General features: G+C 39.2%; 1 protein-coding gene across 1 annotated transcript; it reads left to right on the top strand.

The window, feature by feature from the left end:
* The first annotated feature begins 672 nt into the window (after positions 1-672).
* Positions 673-15,504, top strand: LOC146312392 (very long chain fatty acid elongase 6-like). The gene is made up of 4 exons (XM_084740623.1): positions 673-866; positions 8,558-8,689; positions 11,711-11,862; positions 13,745-15,504. Exons 1-4 carry the CDS (start codon positions 772-774, stop codon positions 14,173-14,175), a joined length of 810 nt encoding a protein of 269 aa, XP_084596749.1. The 5' UTR covers positions 673-771; the 3' UTR covers positions 14,176-15,504.
* The last annotated feature ends 8,464 nt before the right edge of the window (positions 15,505-23,968 follow it).

Raw genomic sequence — 23,968 nt, 5'->3', positions numbered from 1 at the left:
TACGACCACGTTACTGAGAAATGTAGTTAAACTAGTAATTCCGCTACTGTCCAACTCTGATTGTTTGCTAACTAGAAACTAGCTAGCTAACTAAAAGTTAGTTAGCCAACTCATGATGGCCCAGCAAATAATTATTTGGCTCAGTCAATGTCACAAAGGAAACCTTTTAAAAAGTTAAACCTCCTTAAATGTAATGGACGCTAAAGTTTTGGTGCAGCAGAATTACATTTAATCTAGGTTTAGAGTAAAATTACATTAATATTTAAAAAATTAAAATGTAAAAAAAAAAATCTTTTTTTAACAAGATGCAACATGGTTAAACTGTGATGTCATCAGGTTTAAAAACTAATCCCTGTGACTAACATTAGTGGCGTGAGACTTAAATTAAGATTTAAATGTCGTTATTTCACACTGAAAGAGTAACTGGCCAGAAAATATTTTCAGACTAATTTGTTACGTAATCGTTCCATCACGTTTTATTTTGAAGGTCCGGACCGGAACTCCGTTGCTGTGTGCAGCCGGTGCTGCAGCTCTCTGCTCAGCCTTAAAGAAAGTGAGTGACAGTCAGAAGGGAAGTACATCTGGTCGTACCGCCGCATCCTCCCGTGGCCCCGGACTGCGACCGGCGATAATCCAGTTCATATCATCCGGACAAACGAGCGGCAGTCAGACTGTCGGCAGGCTGGTTCGGAGCGGTCTCATCCCCGCAGAAACTTCCAGACAGACCCTCTGGGTGGTTTTTTTTTTTATTTTGTTAACGGAAGATAGAAAATGAACGAGAGTGAGCTGAGCTCCCCGCTGGCGGAGTACGACTTCGAGCGGCGTTTCGACGAAAGACGAGCCCTGGAATGGATGCAGGAAAACTGGTACGTACAGGAAGTCATCAAAGAACATTAATAACCGATAATAAGATTAAAAAACATATCAGTGTGGTCCTCCTCTTCCTCCCCGGAGGGCAGCCTGCGGAGGGGTGGTGGTCCGCACTTGTCTGCTCGCCATGCGGACCCGCCGGTGTCTTTACATGTTTAAACTGCTCACATCTTCCTCCATTAATGTAGTTTCTTCTTCAATGTGTCTCATCTGGGACTAAAACCGCAGAGGATTAACTGAGGTTCCCTTCAGGAACAGATGAATCCTGGTTTACCCGCTTTAATTCAAACGTCCTTGAGGATGCACTGCATGACTTCATCAGAGCTCTCATAGGCCAGACTGGCTCTGAATTACAACTACATTTGATTTCATTAATTTAAATTAAAAAAAGGTATGGAAGCCAATTTCCGCTAATGCTCCTAGAAAATAATATTCTGTAAGACTTCATGATAAGAAGCATTTTTCTGAGTTCCTCATTATTTTGACTTAGTCATGATGTGGAGATGTCTTTTTTTTAAGATACTATTTATTTTGAGAATATTTCTCATTATTTTGACGTAATAAGCCATTATTTGGAGATATTATCACTTTTTGAGATAATTTTACTGAGAAAGTTTCTCATTACTTGAGATACCAAGTCATTATTTTGAGATATTATCATTTTTGTTATAAGAAGTTGTTATAAGATAGTAACTCATTATGGTGAAAAATTCTTGTTATTTTGAAATACTAACTCATTATTTTGACATACCAAGTCATTATTTAGAGATATGGTCAGTTTTGTAGAGATATTAATTCATTATTTTGAGAAATTCTCATTATTTTGAAATATGATCTCTTAATTTTAATAAAGTATCTCCTTATTTTGAGGTATTAGCTCATTTCTTTAAGAAAACATTTCATTACTTTGAGATATTAACTCTATATGTTGAGGAAGCTTCCCATAATTTTGAGTTACTTAGTTGTTATTTTGAGTAGGACTGCTACGATTCGTGGAATAATCAATTATTAATAGATTATTAAATTAATCACCAGCTATTTTGATAAACAGTTGTTTGCTTTGAGTAAACAATTCAGAATTCTCTGATTCTGGCTCCTTAAATGTGAATATTTTCTGATTTCTGAGGTCATCTTTTCCTTTAAGAAACACTGGTTGACATTTTTCACCGTTTTCTGACATTCGATGGACCAAACAACTAATTGATTAACCAAGAAAATGACCGACACATTAATTGATAATGAAAACAATCGTTACAGTAAACACATGACAAACACATCAACTGACAAGATTGTGACTTAATTAATCGAGAAAATAATCGACAATGAAAATAATCGATAATTGCAACCCTAACTGCAGAAAGCTTCTCATTATGTTGAGTTACCAAGTCTATTATGAGATAATATCATTAGGCTTTTCTTTTCAGTCATTATTTACTCACCCTCATGCTAGTAGATAGTAACTAAATTTTAATTTTGGAATGAACTGTCCCTTTAATCCCTCCAACAGTATAAAGTAGGGCTCGGTGAAATGGACAAAATCAAATCTCCCGTTATTTTTGACCAAATGCATTAATATTGCTGTTGCAGCAATATTTTAAGGATGACAACTGGTGCTTTAACAAAATATTAACACAATGAGATTACTGATAAATAATAATCAGTAATGAGGATATAATGACCAAGTAGATAAAGACAAACAATAGAACAGTCTGGTAAATTCAGAAAATGTCATTATTTTACTGTAAAGCAGCCTTTAAAACCAGGAAAAATAAATTCTTTATGCCATATCAAAAATCTAAGATGATATTTAGTTTCATATCACGTTATCGATATATTACCTGGCCCTAATACGAAGTCATTATTTTAATATAAAAAGGACATATAATCTGAATGCATAAGTAAATATTTCTTTGGTTGTTGTGTGTTCATTAAAAATATCTTGTCACTTAGATACACACACTGCAAAAACACTGCATCACTGCTCACATAAACACACTCCTCATTGTCCAATTAAATGTCTTGTGAAGAGGGAGTGAGAAACTCCACCTGGTAAAACCACATTTTTTCGGCTCACGTCCACGAGGCCGGCCGTGCACGAGTGAAACCGAATACAGCCGTTACAGAGGAAAGTGAGCCGTCACTTGAGGCCTCGTAAAAGCTTTAGGGGGAAAAGTGCACGTCCAGACAAAATGCATCCCGTTCGTCCTCCACGCCCAGCAGCTCCGTGCGCACGGCGTGAACGATGGAGACGACCTTAAAGAGAAACTAATGAATCAGAGCAGGAGGTTTGGAGCTGCTTCAGGAATCCTCTCTGCTGAGTCGTCCTGTAACTCTGCTGCAAACACACACAGGCACACCTCCAGACAGCACATCATTATGTCATGGTTCATTGTTTATTGTTGTTTCTGGATTACAGTGTCACTACACAGAGTGTTGCTTGAGTTTTGTTGATACGAGTGCTGATACTCAGGCTTAGGGCTGCACGATTTGTTAAAAAAGTCATATTGGGATTATTTTGACTGAAGCAATATACAATATGATCAGTGGAAATGATCAGTTTTGCATCACAAAAAAAAAATGCGATTTGCTTCTGGTTCTGGGATTTGGATGTATTGCACTTGGGCATATTATGATTTTTATTGCAGTTGCGATTAATTGTAGGGCTGCAGCTAACATTGATTATTGATGAATCTGCTGATTTAGTCCATAAAATGTCAAATTCAGAAAAGTGCTTATCACAGTTTCCAAGATTCCAGAGAGACGTCTGTAAATTATAGGGCAGGGACGACACACTTATCTCCCGATTCAATACCATCGCGATTGTCTTCTATTTTCTCGATTAATCGATAAGTTGTATGCTCTATATAAATGTCCAAAAATAGTGAAAAAATGTAGATATGCGTCCTCAATTGTTTTGTTTTACCCAAACTGATTAATTATCAGAAAACTTGGCAATTAATTTAATAATCGATTAATCATTGCAGCTCTTATTAGGATGCTTGGGTGACAGTCGATGTATTGTGATTCTACAAGTATTACAATACAATATTTTGATCTATTGCAATTTTGTTTGCTTTTTAAAACTACACCACATGAAAAAAGCTGAATCATACACTTCTAGACACCGTATATCATGTTTTATATTACCAAAAAACAATGAATGTCATATTTTAGTCAGTATTTCTGAGTTTTATTTCAGCAGCATCATTATTGTGCTGCATATAAAAGTAGTAAATAAAACATTTTTGAGGTAAAGTGACTGTAGAATAATATATAAGATGATAGATGAGATTTTAGGCCAAAGTGAACGGAGCCTCTGAGAAGTGAAGACTGCACAAATGTGACTTTTGAAACTTTGTGGTTTCTGTAGCTCTTCAGAAGTCAGCAGCAGTCAGTTTGTTTCCACAGAGGAAATAAATATTTGAAAGTATAAAGACGGGTTTAGTGGTGGTAAATAACTGTAACTGGGGAGCTCAGTTGGTAACTGGTATTTCTCCTCCAGAAAACAAATAAACAGCTGGATTTGTTGTTGTAGGTTGTAAAAAATGAATATGAATAATGCGACTGGGAGTGTTCTGTGAAATTATAACGGGCACATTTCTGTTTTCACTTCTGTAAACACACCACAGTCACACCCCATTTTTCTTTTCTAGAACCGAATCGCCTGACACTTAAACACACACACACACACACACACACACACACACACACACACACACACACACAAATCCTCAGTTTGACAGGTGTTACGTAACCATGCCTCGAAAACATGACCTCCAGTTCACAGGGTCAGGGGTCAACAGGCTGTTCTGCACAAAATACTTCAGGCATTTATTTTTATATTGCAGATTTATCTTGTTAGATAAACTTTTTAGACAAAAGTTGATTAAAAAAAAAAAGAAAATTTGAGAGGGAGTTTAGTTCACTAGGAGGAGCTCAAGTGCCTGTTTTGTCTGTAAAAATGAAATTTAATCTTTAAAAATAAATAATATCTTGATGATTTTAACTTTTTACTTTTTAGGGATGTCAAGATTCTTCAAATCCATGATTCAGTATGACTTTAAATTATATGGTCATGATTCAGTTTAGTTTTCAGATTGAAACTTATTTATTTATTTGTTGTTGTTTTTTTGCACTTTTCTTATGCCATTGTTAGAATATTGAGTATTGATTTGTAAAGATCAACAGATCAGTGGTTTTATGCCCCAGCAAATCATCACATTTGAGTTGCTGTAAAGAGTGAATATATTTGTTATTTTTGCCTTATAAATTGTTTCAATGATTAATCTGTTTTGAATATCGAGAATATAATGAGACTAATTTTCTGTGTATCAGCTAATTGATTAATTGAGTAATCATTAAAGCTCTGTACAAACCCTTTTTTTTTACATCCAAAATCCAAGAATCTCAAACATCAAACAGCTGAACAAGAACTTAAATCAGCAACTTTCTGATCAAACGATAAGTAAATAACATTAATCTGACAGGATATTTGATAGTTGGTCGCTTTGGGCTTTGGGAAACATTTTCTGACATTTTATGGACCAAACAACTAAACAGTTAATGAAAATAATCAATAGTTGCAGCCATAGTCGATGCATTTCAGTCAGGACCAAAGTAATGAGGTTTGATATCGAGCCTCAAGTATCACGTCTCCTCCTCATTACCAACCACATTAATGTCCCTCATCCTCCAGAGGGGACGCACACGCACACACACACACACACACACACACGCACACGCACACACACACAGAGAGAGAGAGAGTTCAGTAATGTAATTAAAGGGGACATTGTGTTACACGTTGGCGTTTGCTGCAGTTTACAGAGGGAGGTGTTCTCTGTCGTATCAGCTCCTGTTCTCAGGCAGTATTAATGAGTCGCTCACCTTTAGTCTGAAACAATAGCTCTTCATCTTTATCTAAGTTACACACACACACACACACACACACACACACACACACACACACACACACACATACACAGATATCTCTGCAGTACACTTGTTCTTGATACTGAGAGCAACTGAACGCCTCACAAATATGTCAACCCCTGCAAAAAACCCAAAACACTGCCATGAGACATAGTAAAAACTGCTGCTCTTTATCTGTGGACAACACTGAGAAAAATACTGAACTGACAATTAATTAACAATAATTCTGGTAATATTATTATTTATTTATGTAATTTATCAAGGACGTGAGGATTTCCTGCTTTTCTCTGTTTTATATAGGCTAATTAAAATACTGGATGTCTTTCCTCTTCTTTTACCTTTTGATCAACAAAAACAAGAAATGTAAAGACGCCATCTTGGACTCTGCAAAATTATGAAAGACACTTTAAACTGTTTTCTGACATTTGATGAAACAGTACGTGTAGGACTAGATAATCAGTTTACTGCCATCATCATTCAGAAGCTGGAATTAGAGATCAGTTGGCGGAGCGTCCGTCCCATGTATGGAGACTGTTGGTCCTCTGCAGTGGCTGCTGGTTCGACTCGCGCCTGCGGCCCTTTGCTGTGTGTCACCCCCCCACTCTTCACCCCGTTTCCTGTCTGCTCTTCAGCTGTCTTATCATAATAAAGGCAAAAAAGCCCAAAAACATAACTGTCTGTCATCAGAACATCAAAATCCTCAAGTGCTGCACAAATAATCACAATGTTTTCAAAATTGCAATGTGAGCGAGCAGTTGGCAACTGGGGGAAGCGCAGATATAAACAACATAAGACAAAAACGCACCCCAAAATAAAATAAAATAAATAAATAGATTTTAAAAAAGATAGAGATAGGGTAGATAGACTAGAGTGTCGTCTGCATATAAATTTAATTTACTGTTTTCCATGGTTCCGTGCGATTGTTCTGGCAGACTGCTGCAGCGAGCAGTTCAGTGTGAAATTTGATTTGTGCCAACTGTGTTGATTACAGATGGAGGGTTGTAGCTGGTTGGGAGAGTGCAGCCGCCCCTGGAATCTGATTCTAATAGTATCATTAATGTAAAGTCTAGCCTGATCTTTATGTGCAAACGTGCAGAAATACCATGTTGACATACAAAAATGCTGTGCAACATTCAATTGTTGGTGCAGAATTCAAATGTCAAAGTCCTGAACGAGGCTTCAGTTCATTCTTGGTCATCCAGAGGGTCTTTGGCTTCATGCAGGATTTTTTTCTGCCTGCAACATGGACGGACTGTGGGTGGCTACCAGAAGCCCCTGTAGCGTTAAACTGGGTCAAGCAGCAGCATCTACTCAGCCTAATATGTATTGTGCCAATCTGGATTAGTCATCTGGTGTATTCCCAAACCACCTCAGACACACGCACAGCCTCACACATGTAATGCACATGCACACAACTCTTTATTTATGAAAAGATTTTTGAAAAATAAATCAGGTATGGCTGTTTTTTTTTTTTTTTGTCATGGTGCATGCTTTATGATTCTTTTTCATTTTTTTGCACCATTTAATTCTTTGGCGCAGCTGTTTCTGGAGTCGACCTTTTCTCTTCCGTCATTTCGTGCTGCCAGCCGTCTGTAATTGAAATGGTATCGGTGGCAGCTGATAAGCCGGGCGGGGCAGTTAAAATTGCCTCATCACCCAGAGCTGGCAGTCTGAATGTTCAGTGTGTCAGCCACTAATCTCTGCTAATCCTTTGCTGTGGTCATGAATGAGGGTATAAGGGTAAAGTCAGGAGTGAAGGATGGATTATAAAGCGTATATCTTTTTATTTATAATTTGTAAAAACACTGTATACATGTCATGTGTTCGCCCGACATATGGCCTCGGTGAGCAGACAGTCGGATCACGTCATGTTTGCTTTTAACTGCAGACTTCTGGAACGTTCACCTGAATTGTGTAATGTCCTTGCATAACAGCACAATATCATCACCAAATCATCCAGTGCCTCGGGGTCTGACCGAGGTGATTTAAGGTTTAACAGGACTGTTTGTCAGAGGAAGTCGTCTCCTTCCTCTTTTTGTAACCCGAGAGCTCAAAGTACCTGCAGTGCAGCATGACAGACCAGATTATTTCATATAGGTCAATTCAATAATGGCTTTTAAGCTGCCTTTTATGTTATAATGTTGAAGAAAATCTTTTGGACAGTTTACTCACTTGTAACTCCCAGCAGCTCTCAGCTCCCCTTTTTACGTCCAAACCTCATCCTTTTTTTTTTTTTTTTTTAGGTGATCTCTATTGTGTGTCACTTTTCAACCTGGTAAATTATTCTCTCGCCGTCCGTGTTGACTCCTGAGTGGAGGGGAAATGGAAATGTCAAGTATGTCAGCTGAATGAAAGCAGGGCTCAACAAAAAAAGATTGCCGAGTTGCCCGGGGCAAGGAAAATGCCATTTTGGGTATTTTTATGTTATCTCTGCTGCTGTTTTGCTGTTTATAATGCAGGGTTTCCCCCAGCAAAGCTGTTAAACCCTGTAGCAAGCATCTTTTCAGACGCTATAGTTTCTGTGTTAACATAATCACAGCCAGAATAGTGTAACCGACAATTTAAAGAGGTTAAAAGTTAGGACATCCTCATCGGGGAAAAAGGAAACAAACTGATCCTCCCTTCATGAAGATAATAATGTTATTTTAAAGTGTTTCTATTATTCTGTCCATCCCATTTATATCAGCGAGGTGAGGTTAATAAATGATTTTCTGTTCATTAGTGTGTTATCATGTTGTGTTTTGTCCCCCCACAGGAGCAAGTCATTCATGTTCTGTGGCCTGTATGCTGCGCTCGTGTTCGGCGGTCAGCACTTCATGAGAGAGAGGCCGAAGCTGAACCTGCGACGCCCGTTGGTGCTGTGGTCACTCAGCCTCGCCATCTTCAGGTGAGTCTCAGTCGCAGACCGCTGAGCTGAGAATAAATTAATTCACCCTGTAATATCTTATGTAGCTAAAACTCCACTTTAGCAGCTGCAACATTGAAGGACAGACATTAATGTGTCAATAATTATAATCCCAGAAGAGGAGCTGCAGTTCATCTGTAGTGGGATGTTATTTTAGCGTTCAGCGTTTCAGTGTTTTTGCCTCTGGTTACTGTTAACAAAACATGACATGAATTCTGAGGCATTCTGGGTAAACAGGAAGATTAGACAATCACTGCTTTTACCTGCAGAGAGGAAATGTTTACGTCTGGAACAAAGTTGAAACCAGTCAAATGACACAACTGTCACTGACACATTCCTCGCTGGTTTAAAGATGTGAGCTGTACTTAAAGGAATAGTTTGGATTCTTCAGAGTGGGGTTGTATGAGGAAACTGCTGTTATATAAACCCAACATTGCTCTCTCCAAAGCAATCAGTTTTGACTTGCAGAAGACAAGAGTTGCTAAGGATGTAAGAAAATATTGAAACACTTAATCATGCATCATGATGCATCTAAGAATGAAGTATTTCCCCGACTCCTATTACATCTGTCCATTTTTGTCTGTGTATCTGGGGCTGGGCTGCAGTGGCAGCAGGCCAAGCATGACATCGCTGTCCCCCAGCTCCTCCTTCTCAGCTGGTTCCTGTCGATGTGAAGGAGCAGCGTTTCTACTCCCTCCTGTTATCCTCACCTTCTGATAGCTGTCTGACTTAACAGCCCTCTAAAAAACGCCTCACTGACGAGCTGACCTGTTGTTTGTCTGCACTCATTTGCACGCAGTTTCATTTTTAATATATATATATATAAATAGTCAATTAGCTTGATGCTAACACATAATCTAAATTCCCATTAACACGCTAGCAGACATTAGCATTGCGATTACAGTAATATTATCTTAGCAAACAGATCAATGTTGTCTCATGTGCTCAACATAAAATGGGTTGTGTGCTCAGACTTTCAGCCACATATATTTCTTCTGATCTGACTGAGCTGACTTTACACTGTTACTCTGGCAATGACCAACTCAAAATTCACAGTTTCAAAGTCCAATTTCATACATGAAGGACTGTTAATTTAAGTAGTCTCTGTGGTGTGTGCAATTTTAAGGTTACAGTAAAACCCTGGAAAATTATGTAATTTGTTTTGTTTATCTGTAAATCCAATTACACACATTAAAAGCATCTGCTACTGTGTGTAACTGGAAGTGTTGCGATGTTTTGTTTTTTGTTTCCACTGAAAACCGATCATGGTGCCGACTGCGATCGCTGCCAGGAGAGGTTGTAGAGATTTTGACCCACTTGGCAGGTCGCAGCAGGCGGGGGCTGCAGAGCTCCGTCACCGGAGGATCTGTGGTGTGTTGAGCTCTCCCTCTAATCTTAATCCCACAGCGGTGGGCACAACCTGCCCCCTCCACCCCTCAGCTGTCTGCAGACAGGACATGACAAGATCACTTTGGGGTTTACAGTTGAGCTGCAATGATTACCCAACTATGGATCAATTTTAAATTAATCTCCTACTGTTTTGATAATCAGTTAAGTTTTAGTTGTCCAGGACAGTAAACTAATTGTTGGTTGCAGCCTTAGACCGGCGGTTGCAGGAAATTACCGATTTCTCACTGATTAATCTCGGTTCCTAAGGCTTGCATGTTGGGCAGTTTGAGTAGTTAGCTGTAAACCTGAAATTACTACACTTTTGTTTTTAGATCATTTAAAAAGTTGATCTCTTAATATCCATGTCTGTGATGCCTAGAAATCCTGAGGCCCTGAATGTTTCTTAACATGTTGTAAGAATGATTTTATGGCCAGGACTGCAAGGATAGTTTTATGCATGTTTTTTTATTATCATGAGTTCTTTTACTAATAACATTCTTGGGAGAAAAAAACACCTCAAATAAGTCTTTTTTTAATATGGTGTTGTTATTAATGATTAATATGCTAATAAGGTCATATCAACGGGACAGACATGCTTTCATATATTTTATGCACGATACAGTTCACTAACACTTGTCTAATTTTTGATTTTCTTCTTTATCTTAACCTATTATGAGCTAATTATGCTAATTATGCAAATTGTCCAATGTGCAACTCTTGGCAACCAAAATAAACTTCACTCAGTGGGACTATACATGACATTTCAGTCATAAAAGCTCAGAGAAAAAGACATTTCCAGTAAACTGTGAGTCTGGTTTGTGTCTTTTCTAATAAGAGAAAAGTCATGAGCTTTATCCTTTAACACTGCAGTCTTTACACAGTCTTATAAATTATAAATCCTGAGAGATGATGAGAAGAAACACTCACAACAGCTTCATGACTTGGCTTGTAAAGACGTCAATTATAATATTTCTCGGTTTCATCACTGATAGACATGTTCAGACAGGAGGGATGTCTCATCTTTTCATTCATACTTTTATTTCTTAAATATTTTTTGCAAAGCAGTGGAGGGATTTCTCTTGTAAAATAAAATCGATATTTTACATAAATTGCATAATTTGTGCTTAAAAAAAATCAGCAGCAGTGTAGAGCGTTGTGTCTGTTTCTTCCACTGATCTGAAGTGTGTTATTATTGTTGAGCAGAAGATTTCCTCCTTGCACTCGATCAATGTGTGATTGCACTGTGCTGTGATTGCAGATCTCTCAGAGGGTTTTATTGACGTTGCAGTGATGAGTAATGTTGAGTCTTTATGGCTGCAGCAGAGCTGAAACAATGGACATACGTTGTGTGTACTCTCTGGTTGAGTGATGTTTTTATGAGAAGCTGCTATGGGTTGTAAAGATGGTGCTTGTAAGGCTGAAGTTTGTGACAGGAGGAAGAGTCTCGACCTTTGAAAGAGGATGTTTTATACTCTGCAGTGTCTGAATGATCACACTTTCACACACCAGACCTCCAGACTGAGACCATCCCATCTTTCCAAAGGTGATAAAATGACTGTTTTTGGATGCCTTGTGAATCATAAACAGTTTGCATGTCGTATGTTCACTCTGCAGTATCATAGGAACTCTGAGGACTGGACTCTACATGACGCACGTCCTCACAACCAGCGGCTTCAGACAGTCGGTTTGTGACACCAGTTTCTACAGCGCCCCCGTCAGTAAATTCTGGGCCTATGCCTTCGTTCTCAGCAAGGCCCCCGAGCTGGGTAAGACCCCCTTCTTCTAATCTGTCCTCACACAGTCCTAAATGTCCACAGTTCACCTTTGAAGCAGCATTTTACACAGAGATAGCAGCAAAAACTTTGCTAACTCATACCTGAGAAGCCAAGGGCCAGGAGAAGTATAGCTAACACCACACCCGAGAAACCAAGAGCTAAGAGAAATATTCCTGACCCCACATCTGATCAGACACCATCCTGATTGGGGACTCGATAACCAATCACATAAGAATGGCAAAGACTGAAAACCTAACAGTGTCTGGCACATCTGTCAGGGAGCTAACAGAGCTGTTGCCAGTGATCCTCTCTGCACATCCAACTAACATGAGGATCGTTATCCATGCTGGGTCTTTTGACATTCTGCAAAGGAAAACTGGCTCTGAGATCCTGAAAAAAGACTTTGCCCTGCTCTTGGAGAAACTGACCGATTGTCAGTCGCAAAATGTGTTCATTTCTGGTCCCATTCCAACCCTGGGGAAAGGAATCAAGTCTTTAACCAGACTCCTTGTCCTGAATACATGGCTGACATCGGCGTGCCTCACTCATGGGATAAAGTTTATTGACAGTTTTAACATCTTTTGGAACTGTAAAGACCCCGGGGCACAGAGACAGACAGCCTGCACCTCTCCCCCTTCACCTGACCCTTTGCTCCACGTCACCCAAGGCATTCAGAGGATGTCCCTGTCCCTGTCAGGGATCCAACAACCCTCCTCCTGCCCTCCACCAAGGAGCCCCAGACGCTGTCACTCAGGTGCTGATGAGACAGACCCCATGCTGCTTCCTTAAACATACTGACGATCTTAAATAGCCGGTGGGACGGTCAAACACATCTTGAAATTGAAAAGAATCAGCCAGGAGCATCTCCAAGGTCTACCATTCCTGTTCTGCCGAGCATCAGGAAAAACAATGCGTACTCAAAACACACAGCTACGTTCTCTAATCTGATGCCAGTTATGCGTCATCCAGACTGTGCCAGACAGTGGCGTTAGTACACTAAACTTAGCTTTATTAAATATCAGGTTTTAAAGATAAGACTATTACTGGACCTCAGTGCTGCATTTGACTTCGTGAAGGCAGCCATGCTGGATTTTGAACTCGCAGGCCGGCTGCTGCCTGCAGTTCACTGATAATCCACCAGAGGGCAGAGGACATGTCATACTGCAGGCTTTTCAGGAAACTGTTGATTATACTGTAGAGGTCTCAGAAACTCAAGGTCTCACAGGGTTAAGATTAAACGTTAAGACTTATCTCCAGGTAATGGTTAAACAAGCGAGGCATGTCAGTTGAACGCCTCATCCATAATGATTTACTGCGCCTTCTTACATCAGACCCACAGGATATGTACAGCAGACATAACCTTTAACCTTGAGTAACTTGACGTTTGTTCCTCGGAGCACTTAAACTTTCCAGGAAATTTATCAGCGGACAATTATGTTAAGAGCTGCTTCTGTCGATGAGGCTGCAGCCTCCCTGTCTGCACGCCGATCGAGTCTCCTCATGCTCTCCGTCGGACGCACAGACCTGATTGTTCTGGGAAATGGAGGCAGATGCTGAGGTGGCAAGAAAATCCCATTAGTGCATGATTGATACGGACAGTGTTTCCTCAGCTGCAGACAGGAAGAATGTCCTCGGCCTCCTGTTGTTCAGACCATTAGTTTTACTACAGGATACGAGAGAAGATAAATATTTATTTAACTCTAGACGGGGAAATCTGATGTTGCAACAGCACAAGTACAGAAAAATGAATTAAAAATAAATAATTAGAAGTATATAAAATAAATAAACTATAGAATTAAAATAGAAAAATGTATAAGAGTAATTAAACTGATATAATCTACTATAATGGACAATTATTTCATTTCATTTCCAGGTGACACTGCGTTCATCATCCTCCGGAAGCAGCGCCTCATCTTCCTGCACTGGTACCACCACATCACCGTGCTGCTCTACTCCTGGTACTCCTACAAGGACCAGGTGGCGGGCGGCGGCTGGTTCATGACCATGAACTACATGGTGCATTCCTTCATGTACACGTACTACGCGGTGCGGGCGGCCGGCCTGCGGGTGCCCCGCCCCTGCGCCATGATCATCACGGCCACCCAGATCCTGCAGATGGTGATGGGCCTGGCCGTCCTCGGTCTGGTGTTTAACTGGATGCACGAGGTGCGCTGTCCGTCCAACATGGACAACATCGTGTGGGGCTCTTTGATGTACCTCAGCTACCTGGTCCTGTTTGCCTCCTTCTTCTACAACAGCTACCTCAAAGGCTCCTCCAGGGACAAAGGGTCCAAAGCAGAGTAGCGTGTCCACACTGTTCTCGGCAGTCGTATCGAAACGTGCCATAAGTAGAAATGACCATCAGTGAAGTGGCTATGAATGTGTCAGTCACAACTAGTTAACCGGTTGCTCGGTCCTCCTCTTTTTATGACATTTTGACTTTTTTCTAGGCGTCTGTAGCTCAAACAGTGATTCATCCGTGGATTTAGAGCATTAGGAAGGAGGAGGCCGGTTCAGACGGAGCTCAGTTTAATATGATCTCATGATTAGCTGGGAGTTCAGAATGGAAATTCATAAAAAGAAAGGGATTTTTGTGTCTGACTAACATAGTACTCACTTCATTTAAACGATTGCCTTGGTTACTTAGATTCAGTATCAAAAAAACAAAACAGCCATATGAGGGCCAAATATTTGTCAGAGGAGGTTAACAAATGTTTGTGTTCGTATGTTGTCATGAAGAAGTGAGTTCTTGATGTATCGTTAAAGCGCTGAACTAGAAAATAAGTACTTACTATATGAATTTTAAACCATCAAAGAAATAGTTCAACATGTTGGAACTTTTTTTTTTGCAGGAATCTGTACCTGATATGTAGGACGGGACGTCTCTGCCTCATGACATTCATTAATTTAAAAGTGTTTTGACACACATTTTGCCTTTAACAAATACTGTGCCTCCTGCAAACATTGCAGAAAGTCATATTGCAGTTTAGATAAAATTTCGATTAATTGCGCAGCTTTAGATTTGACTGTTTGATTGAAAATGCACTTTGTGCAAAGGAAGACTTACAGCATCAAATTCTACAGTTGTGCTTCAAGTTAGGCTTGGGCAGTATCTATTTTTTCATAACTTTCTGGCATTTTACTGAAGTATGCAGTATTATTGTGGAAAACTTTTGTAAAACAGCTCAACTCTACTGTACTGTAGTACTGTAGAGTATTTATTCACTTACAAATTTAAACCTGAACTGTACATTTACTGCCAGACTGACAACTTCACTGCTCACCTTTTCCTCTGCTTCAGCGTTGACAGTAATGATTCTGCAGTTCATCCTGTTTTATATATGTTTATGTTTGTTTATCAGTGTTTGCTAGCTTACCTTTATCATCGGGACTAAATCCAAAATACTCCCAAACAGAGGCACTTTTCTTATTTTTGTTTTTTTACTAGTAACTCCTTTAACTTTATCCGCTAGACGCCATGTTTCTCAGCTCAGCTGCCTGTTTACTGGTAGAGAGACTGACCCCTTGTGGCGTGTGCTGCACACTACATCACCTCAATACAGCCTCTCTGTGTCAGTTTAATAGAAAGAGGAGGGTCTGTGTTGAAAATCCAGATTTCTCAGTACCTTGGAATACCATGATACCTTGATACCGCCTAAGACAAACATCTCACCAGTTAACAACCTACTTCTTGACAAACAACACTTTATCCATCCACTGAGCATTTCTTAGCGGTTTGTAAGGCACGGCAGGAGTTGCCAGATACAGCGACTGCACAGGTTTTTCTTGTCTGTTGTCCCAAACATGGCAGCCTTACTGTGACAACAAGACTTAAAAGAATAGAAATAGCTCTAGGCCATAACTTCCACTAAAACCACAAACTATTTTCTTTAACACTTCTGTTTGTGAAAGGATGAAACAAACAAGATACATGTGCTGGTAGGTGTGTTTTTTTCCCACTTAGGATGGAGCCAAAAAAAGATAAATCATTTTTCAATGATGCTCAGTAATGTTTAATGTTAAATCTTCCCCTTACATTGAACAAAACAAATGCTCAGAGGCTTGGTTCATGTTTTAAGTGTCAGGTTGCAGGAAAGGCTGAACAGTTAATCGAAATTTTAGGAAGGGTGAAATTTGTGTCAAAATACCATTTTAAATAAAATATTGTGGTGCTGCAGAGGCGTCCTGGCCAACACATCGCTCTCTACACCTCAGAAAACATCTTTGTTTAGTACAGATCCCTGAAAAAACGCCATAATCGTTTTAATGTGTTTTTTTTAATGAAAATGAGAAAACATTATGTAGAAATGATCATATCACAATTGCAGTATCAGTCAAAATAATTGCAATTGGATATTTCTTCAAAATAGTTCAGATCCTATCAAACATGCCCCACACTGACCCCGACACCTGTGGCTGACGTTCACAGGTGAGATATAAAGTAACACCAGTTGCAGTCTTAGTTCCTTGTTCTGGCTGGTCTGGTTTAACTAAATTAGCACCAGCTAACGCCGTCATGACTGTTTGATGATGCCAAGTCTTCGTATAGTTGCAGATTTAAGTCTGTACAGCCAGACTCAGGTGTCGATCAACCTCATGCCTGCAGCGTTAGCTTTGAAATCTGACTCCTGATACTCTGTGCTGCGACCATACTTTAAGTTTATAATTGCAGCACTTCTTATCTCACTTTCAGAAAGAAAGTACAAGTGTGTGACCCAAAATGTTGAACTATTCCTTTAAAATATTGTTTGTTTTAGCCCGAACCACAACTGTGACCTTCAGGATAGAATATTTAGATTAACAAAAAGGGAACAAAGACTTCACAATGCACTGAATGAAAGAAGGGTGTTTTCTTATGTTTAATTTTCGCATCGTTACACACAGGTTTTGAAATATGTAGCTCTACAGCACTGATGCTCATTTCAACACGTCCTCTCCTCTCTGCTCTCACCACACGAGCCCTTTTGTTGGATGATAAGATCTGAACACATTCCTCAGCTGACAGCCGTCCCAGAGAAAATCACTTCTAGGAAGTGTGTTGTTTAACACGTGGAGCTGAGGTCCTCCTGTCCCCGTCCTGTCTGTCCTTTTGTAAAGATGTTTACACTCAGTGCACATTTTGCCTTCTTCACCTCACGTGAGACATTGTGCTGGACAGCGAAACCCAGTCTGCATCTCCCCGTCATGACTGGTGGTGGTGTAAGATATGTAAACCAACAGCTAGATGATCAGAACTGTTTGTGCACAAAGACAGAAATACTGTATGTTATATAAACCTCAATTCTTGACTTCCACCCCCACAGTGAGCCATAAAGATGAAGAGATAAAGACACGCCCCTAAATCACCAGTTCACAAGACTTTAAACCCAGAAAAGAAAAGAGGCAACGCTTCACTGATTTTTGTCTTATCAGGGAGGTTCTCCAGCTTCATTATGGAGGACTAATTATGTAATTAGTCACTCAGTCATTATCAAACATCAGAAAAGAAGTCAATGATTTAGTGTATAGCATTTAAATTGAAAGACCTTGAGGATAATAAAAAGAACATAAATGTGAAAATGAAAAGTCATCCAGTGTGAATAAGAATAATTTTTAACACACAAACTAAAAAAAAAAAAAAACGGTTAACATAAAGTTCTCTTAAATTATGTGGAGAATTCTTTTGTTATAGTATTAAATATTTTGACTTTTTTCCATCTGTTTTTTGCTTCAAGTTTGCATGACAACTAAAGATACAAATAAAAAAAAAATCAAAGGCTTCATACTGCATACTCAGAAGTTGGTTGTATAGGCCACTTTAATAAACAGAGTAGAGTAAGTTGAGGCTGGAAACAGGCTGCCACCTGACTATAAACAGTTACATTACACAAACTAAACAAGCTTTCCATATGATTAAAAAAAAAAAACGCCTGGGTGTGCATCAACATTAACTGACACAAAACTTTTCACCACTAAACTGAAGTTAAGTTTCAGCCTCATCTAACCCTAATAGTACCAATAATAATAACAACAACAACAAAAATAATAATAATTATAATAAAGAAAAAAGAGTACTGGTGTCACCAGATATCCTAATTGAGTTATAGGAATTGGATTGGAGCTGAAAAATAAATAAACAAATAAAATAAAGTGGATCGGTACATGTCCATTGTCTACTTGTGATCTGATCACCAAAGACACATTTTAAAGGACCGGTATGTCAGATTTATTGGCAGAATATGGCAGAAATGTAAGTTTTCATTACTGTATAATCACCTGAATATAAGAATCATTGTGTGTTAAGTACAGTAACCTGGAAGAGACAAACCAAACACTGGCTCTCGATACAGCCTTTCACAAGTATACACTGTTGGCTTGCACTCTGCAAGTTCACCACTAAATGGCGCTAAATCCTAGACGCTGATCCTTTAATACCAGATGTAAACGGGCTCATTGTGTCTTCTTTTGGAAATACCAGTTAATGCATGGAAATAAGGTGTCCAGGTTTTTGGGGTTTTTTTATGCATACACATCGTCACACATCGTGTCGTCCTTTTATTTAAATTTTGCTGCTTGTGCGCGGCGTTTTTGCTCTTTTCTCCCATCAGTGTTGAACTCTTTTCCTTGTGTGCCGTCGTACAGATGATTCGTAGACCCATGGGGTGCAGCAGCACATGATTTGGTGATTTGATTTTCTTTATGTGGCCTGTAAAAACAAAGCGATGCTTCTGCATTAACTTCACATCTTCTGCGGTGCTGATTCTGACGTGATGAAGTTAAACAGGAAGTAACGGGGCTGCTGTGATGGCTGGTGCTGCACTCAGTGAGCTGCTAAGAAGGGAGAGATGATGATGTGTCCATTGTAAATAATAAGAATCTATTTATTTTCTTAATATATAACATTCTCCATCAAATCTGAAGTGAACCTGGTAGATGTGTAGAGTATTTTTGTTAGGATCAGAAGTCAGCCGTCCTTCATTTTGTTCCTCTTTCCAAATGTCATGTTTGTTTCTTTATTCCTCACATCTGCAGACAAACTGACGCCATTTTTGCCTCTTCGATGTAAAGAGAGGATAACTAAATGTAAACTCTTAAAGCCATTAACACTTCATGTTAAAGGGGGATCTGGGTAGTTGTGTGTTCATTTGTGATATGTGTGGTGTAATTTCATACTGTCCTGTTTACTTCACGTCCTGTTTTATGCCCTTTTTAGGTAAAACCACTGCACATTATGTATCAGAACTGTGTCATAGCAGCTTATAAATGTACACTGAGGGGGTTTTGACTTGAACACATGAAGTAAAATGCTCTGTTCTCATTTTTAACCACTATTACTGTGTTTTTGTTGTGGAGGAGCTGATGTTTACATCAGATACTAGTCCATGATATGTTTTTAATTAGACTGTGTTTTTAGTTTTCCAGCTTTGACATTAAGTATCCTGTGACTTTCTTTACATCACTTTGTGATTCGGTCATTCTCTACACAGACCATGCAGGAAAAGTCAAACCACTGTATTCTACTTCTTATTCAGCAGCATGTTGGATCATAAAATGTGTTTTCATGATTCCATAGATGACGTCTCTCTGCCCAACATTTAAATCCAACATTTCCACAGACTGTGCAGAGTTAACGTATTTTATCATTCCAGGCAGAAATTAGCATCTATGGAACAAAGTTATTTTGTTAATTAAAACTAAAATGTTTTAGTTTTAGATTTTTTACTTCAGAAAAGAAAATGAAAACTGACACAATGACTAAAACTAAAATATGTGTGTATATATATATATATATATATATATATATATTTTTTTTTTTTTTTTTTTTTTTTTTTTTTTTGTAAAAGCCAGATTCTATTTGCACCCAGGGAGGAATGGCCAGTGTGGCTATTTACACCTGGATGTATTAGAGCCTAGCATGGCAGATACAAGCACCCAGATGTCTGTATCTGCACCTGGCCACACTGGCTATTTACACCCAGAGAGGAATAGTCAATATGTGCATTTACACCTTGAGTGTAAATAGAGATACAAGAGCCCAAGTGTCTGTAGCCACTGATGCTATTTACGCTCAGGGAAGAATAGTCAATGTGGCTATTTGCACGCTGGGAGAAATAGCCAGTGTGACCATTTACAGCCTGGTGTATTAGAGCCTAGCATGGTAGAGACAAGCACCCAGGTGTCTGTAACCAACAATACAATTTGTGCTTGGGGTGTAAATAGCCAATGTGGCTATTTAGAAATAAAAACTAATGAAAAATACGAATATGATAACTTTGCTATGAAATCACAAAACAATACCTTTGAAGATGCAACCTGCAGCTGGATGACAGGTAAACAATAATAACGCAACATGTGACCGAGTCAAGGAGTGATGTGTGGAGTCTCCTCTGGTGTAGCCTGAAGTTTAGTCTTGTTTCAGTTCTTTTCACGACTACTGAACCTTTTAGTTTTACTGTAGAACAGCTCAGAAAACTGTCGGACCACTTTAAGAAGAAGAAGACTGTCAGAATTTCAGAGCTGAGAAGCCGATTTGTTGTAACACCTTTTTAAACTTGAAATGATTACGAGTCATTTGTGTGCCAAACAACTCTTCAGTTTATCGTCTCTGTCACGGATCAATGCGAGCGCTCTCATGTTGGTCTGTGCGTCGCGTCTCCTCTTAATAAAACATCGGAAAACACGCTGATTTCACCCCTGTGGATTCTACCGTCGACTGCAAACGAAGGGAGAAACAAAAACAGTTCAAGGGCTTTTGATGTTGAAATGTTGTTACAATAAATCCATTCTGGTTTTAAAATGTCTCCGCTCCTTGTTTCAGAGGGGAAACATTCTTTGTTGATACTTAGTTTATTGATTATTACTACTTCCTTCAGTTATTTGTCTTGTCTTTAGAGCTTTAAATTGAGTGCCAAGGTATCTTCTTCAACTCATTTATCTATACATATTTATTGTGCAGCTTTTCTGTTTTCATCACTTTATCCTTTCTCCAAGTCTCATTTGTTACTAGGAGGTGAAAAAACTGTCCTAAAGCTATGCACTAATCTCCTTTCTTATACAAGGTGTTGATAGAAAATCTGTATTTTCAAGTATACAGATATTTCAAGCCAGATTGACAGAAATATGAAAATTAAAATCCAGAATCTTATAGCATCAACATCACCAAGTAGAAGAAAACCTCCTCAAAGCATCATAAACACACAAAAACAAAAAACATTCAACAGGTAAGCAGGTTAACTGGTGACAGTATCATGGTTGGGTATTAAAGGGGCGTCCTCCCAAGGCTCAGTCATTCACAGCATTTTGTGCAAAACTGTGCGTGCAAATAGTCCAAAAGTTTAAAGTTTCACAACACAAAACTGCAGGAATTTAGAGATTTCACCAAACCACAGTCTGCAATATCATTAAAAGATTCAGAGAATCCAGAGGAATCTCTGCACGTAAGGGTCAAGGCTGAAAACCAACACTGAATGTCTGTGACCTTTGACCCCTCAGGCAGCACTGCATTAAAAACCCTCATCATTGTACAAAGGATACTACATGAGCTCAGGAACACTTTGGAAAACCGTTGTCAGTAAACACAGTTTGTTGCTGCATGTACAAATGCAAGTTAAGACTCTACCATGCAAAGAGAAAGACATATATCAACAACATCCAGAAACACTGCAGACTTCTCTGGACCCGAGTTCATCTGAGATGGACTGACGCAAAGAGGAAAAGTGTGCTGTGGTCTGATGAGTCCACATTTCAGATCGTTTTCACAGATCATGGACGTCGTGTCCTCTGGGCTAAAGAGGAAAAGGACCATCCAGACTGTTACCAGCACTAACTTCAAAAAATCTGTGATGGTATGGAGGTGTGTTAGTGCCCATGGCATCATGGGTAACTGTCACATCTGTGAAGGTCCTGGTAATGCTGACATATTTTTCAAGGATTACATAAAACAGCCACATATTTCTTTCAAGGCAGTTTGTAAAAAACCTTTAAAGGTATTCAAGGATGAGAGTGTTGCAGGTGATTTCATATTTTGGGAAATGTTCCTGTACTTTGCAGCAGAAGTCCTTCGTCTCTGCCAAGGACAGATTGATGGAGGACAGCACTGAAACTTTACAGAGAAATACTCCATCTCCCTGATAACCACCGTCCTCCACTTTCACAACCAGTCAAATCCCAGAGTGCAGTAAGAGAGCAGGAATTCATCTTGTCGACACAGTTAAGACTCCCGCGGTCTTTTAAAACAAGCAGCTCCTCCTGCCCCGACTCTGTCCCGTAAACGTCCAGGCTGAGAGATGAACCGCTGGGACGGAGGTTACTGTGGGTTGATGGAGGACAAAGCCCTGCCTGCTCAGCACATTAGTCTTGCAGCTGTGGGTGGGTGACAGCAGAGGACACTGAGGACAGTCAGACACACTGAGAGGAAGCTTTGAACTCACTGATACACCAGAGAGGATTCAGGTCACAACTGCGGGGTTTCCTTTTACAAAACCGCCACATGATCTACAGCTCTGCTCTGAGATATTTTACACTTTAGGGAAGTTTCACTGCAACTAAACCTCACGAGTATAGTAGAATAATCACTGCTGCAGGATCAGGACTGCAGTACATTTAATTAAGAACTGTGTTTGAGGTATTTTCTTGAATATTGTAGCTTTGACTCAACTACAGTTATTGACAGCTTTAGTTATTTAAAGGAGCAGTATGTAGAATTTAGTGGTGAGCTTGCAGCTGCAGTTGGTTCAGAATTCTGCTGCCACACTTTACACACACATCTTTACACATTACATCTGTCATGGCATCACTGCACTGGCTTCCTCTACATTTTATACTAGGCTTTACAGTACAGTACATAATAAATCTGATATGATGGGAATGTGATCCGATCTGCCTGACCACATCTGGAGACAGTCTGGTTTGCATTATGTTAAGATCTTAGGTAGATGTAAACACAATTTATACAACAATCTGGATAATGTTTCCAGATAAAGATCACATTTTAAAATCAGGTGTAAATCGGATGTTAGATCATCAAATCAGCTACTTCTTTCTGTTCCCAGGTCCACTTTTGTGACCAAAGAGGACCAGGCTTTCACTGTCAGAACCCCCAAACCCTGGCATGCACTTCCTTTAACATCTGTATCCATAGTCCAAATTCACGGGGAGCTCTAAAATATCGTCCATTTTTGTGTCACAGCTAATATTTTTTGTGTATGTTAAGGCTAAAATTGAAGGAGTGTTACTGAAAAGCAGAAAAACTTTGCTGTCCCCTCTGATTATTAAATGATTTCTTTTATTTTGAAACAGTAACCTTAGGCTGCTATTTAGATGCTATTTTTAGCAGTGACCCTGCAACTGACCGCACTGCTGCACATTAACATGCATGCAAGTGCAGCAAGTGTACATATGTATGTACACACCTGTGTGTGTGTGTGTGTGTGTGTGTGTGTGTGTGTGTGTGTGTGTGTGTGTGTGTGCGTGTGTGTTTGTGTGTGTGTGTGTGTGTGGATATATCTATAGGTTTTCATGAAAATACATATTTGCTTTTGCTTTTATTACCTTTAACTATCTTATCATTTTAATATACTTAACTTTTTATTGTTTTATTACTTAATTTATATTGCTTTTATTATTATTATTATTATTATTATTATTATTATTATTATTATTATTATTATTAATAGGCTGTTTATTTATAGTAAAATCTGCTTTCAAATTACAAATGCAAATTATAATAGTATAACAGTCACAGGAGGCATATTACTGCATTTAGTACTTTTACTTAAGTACATTTTCCTGATTATACTCACATACTTTTACTGAAGTAACATTTTTAATACCAGACTTAGTTGTAACAGAGTATTTTTAGTTTAGGATTACTGCTTTTTTAAATGTTAAAGGAAGTCAGAGTCCCCCCATGTTCAGATCATGGTCATCACCAGCCTGCAGGTGTTATATTGATATTAAAGTCTTCAGCGCCCCCTCGTGGCGGTCGGACGTCAGTGTTCGGTGTTTTTTCTGGCACCGGTTCAGTAAAACGGGAGATTCAGCAGCGCAGACGACATTTATTTCCGACTTAAACATGTTAATTTAAAACAGCTGTGTGAACCTCTGCATGGCGAGGCAC

This window comes from Lutjanus erythropterus, chromosome 17 (assembly GCF_056507025.1).
Source record: "Lutjanus erythropterus isolate fLutEry1 chromosome 17, fLutEry1.hap2, whole genome shotgun sequence".
Taxonomy (NCBI): Eukaryota; Metazoa; Chordata; class Actinopteri; order Lutjaniformes; family Lutjanidae; genus Lutjanus; species Lutjanus erythropterus.
This window is presented reverse-complemented; position numbering and strand designations above follow the sequence as displayed.

Bases quoted from the DNA above. Each gene is read 5' to 3' on its own strand.
- LOC146312392 (XM_084740623.1), top strand. From the start codon at position 772: ATGAACGAGAGTGAGCTGAGCTCCCCGCTGGCGGAGTACGACTTCGAG. The intron at 867-8,557 runs GTACGTACAGGA...GTCCCCCCACAG, and splicing joins GAATGGATGCAGGAAAACTG to GAGCAAGTCATTCATGTTCT. The intron at 8,690-11,710 runs GTGAGTCTCAGT...TTCACTCTGCAG, and splicing joins CTCAGCCTCGCCATCTTCAG to TATCATAGGAACTCTGAGGA.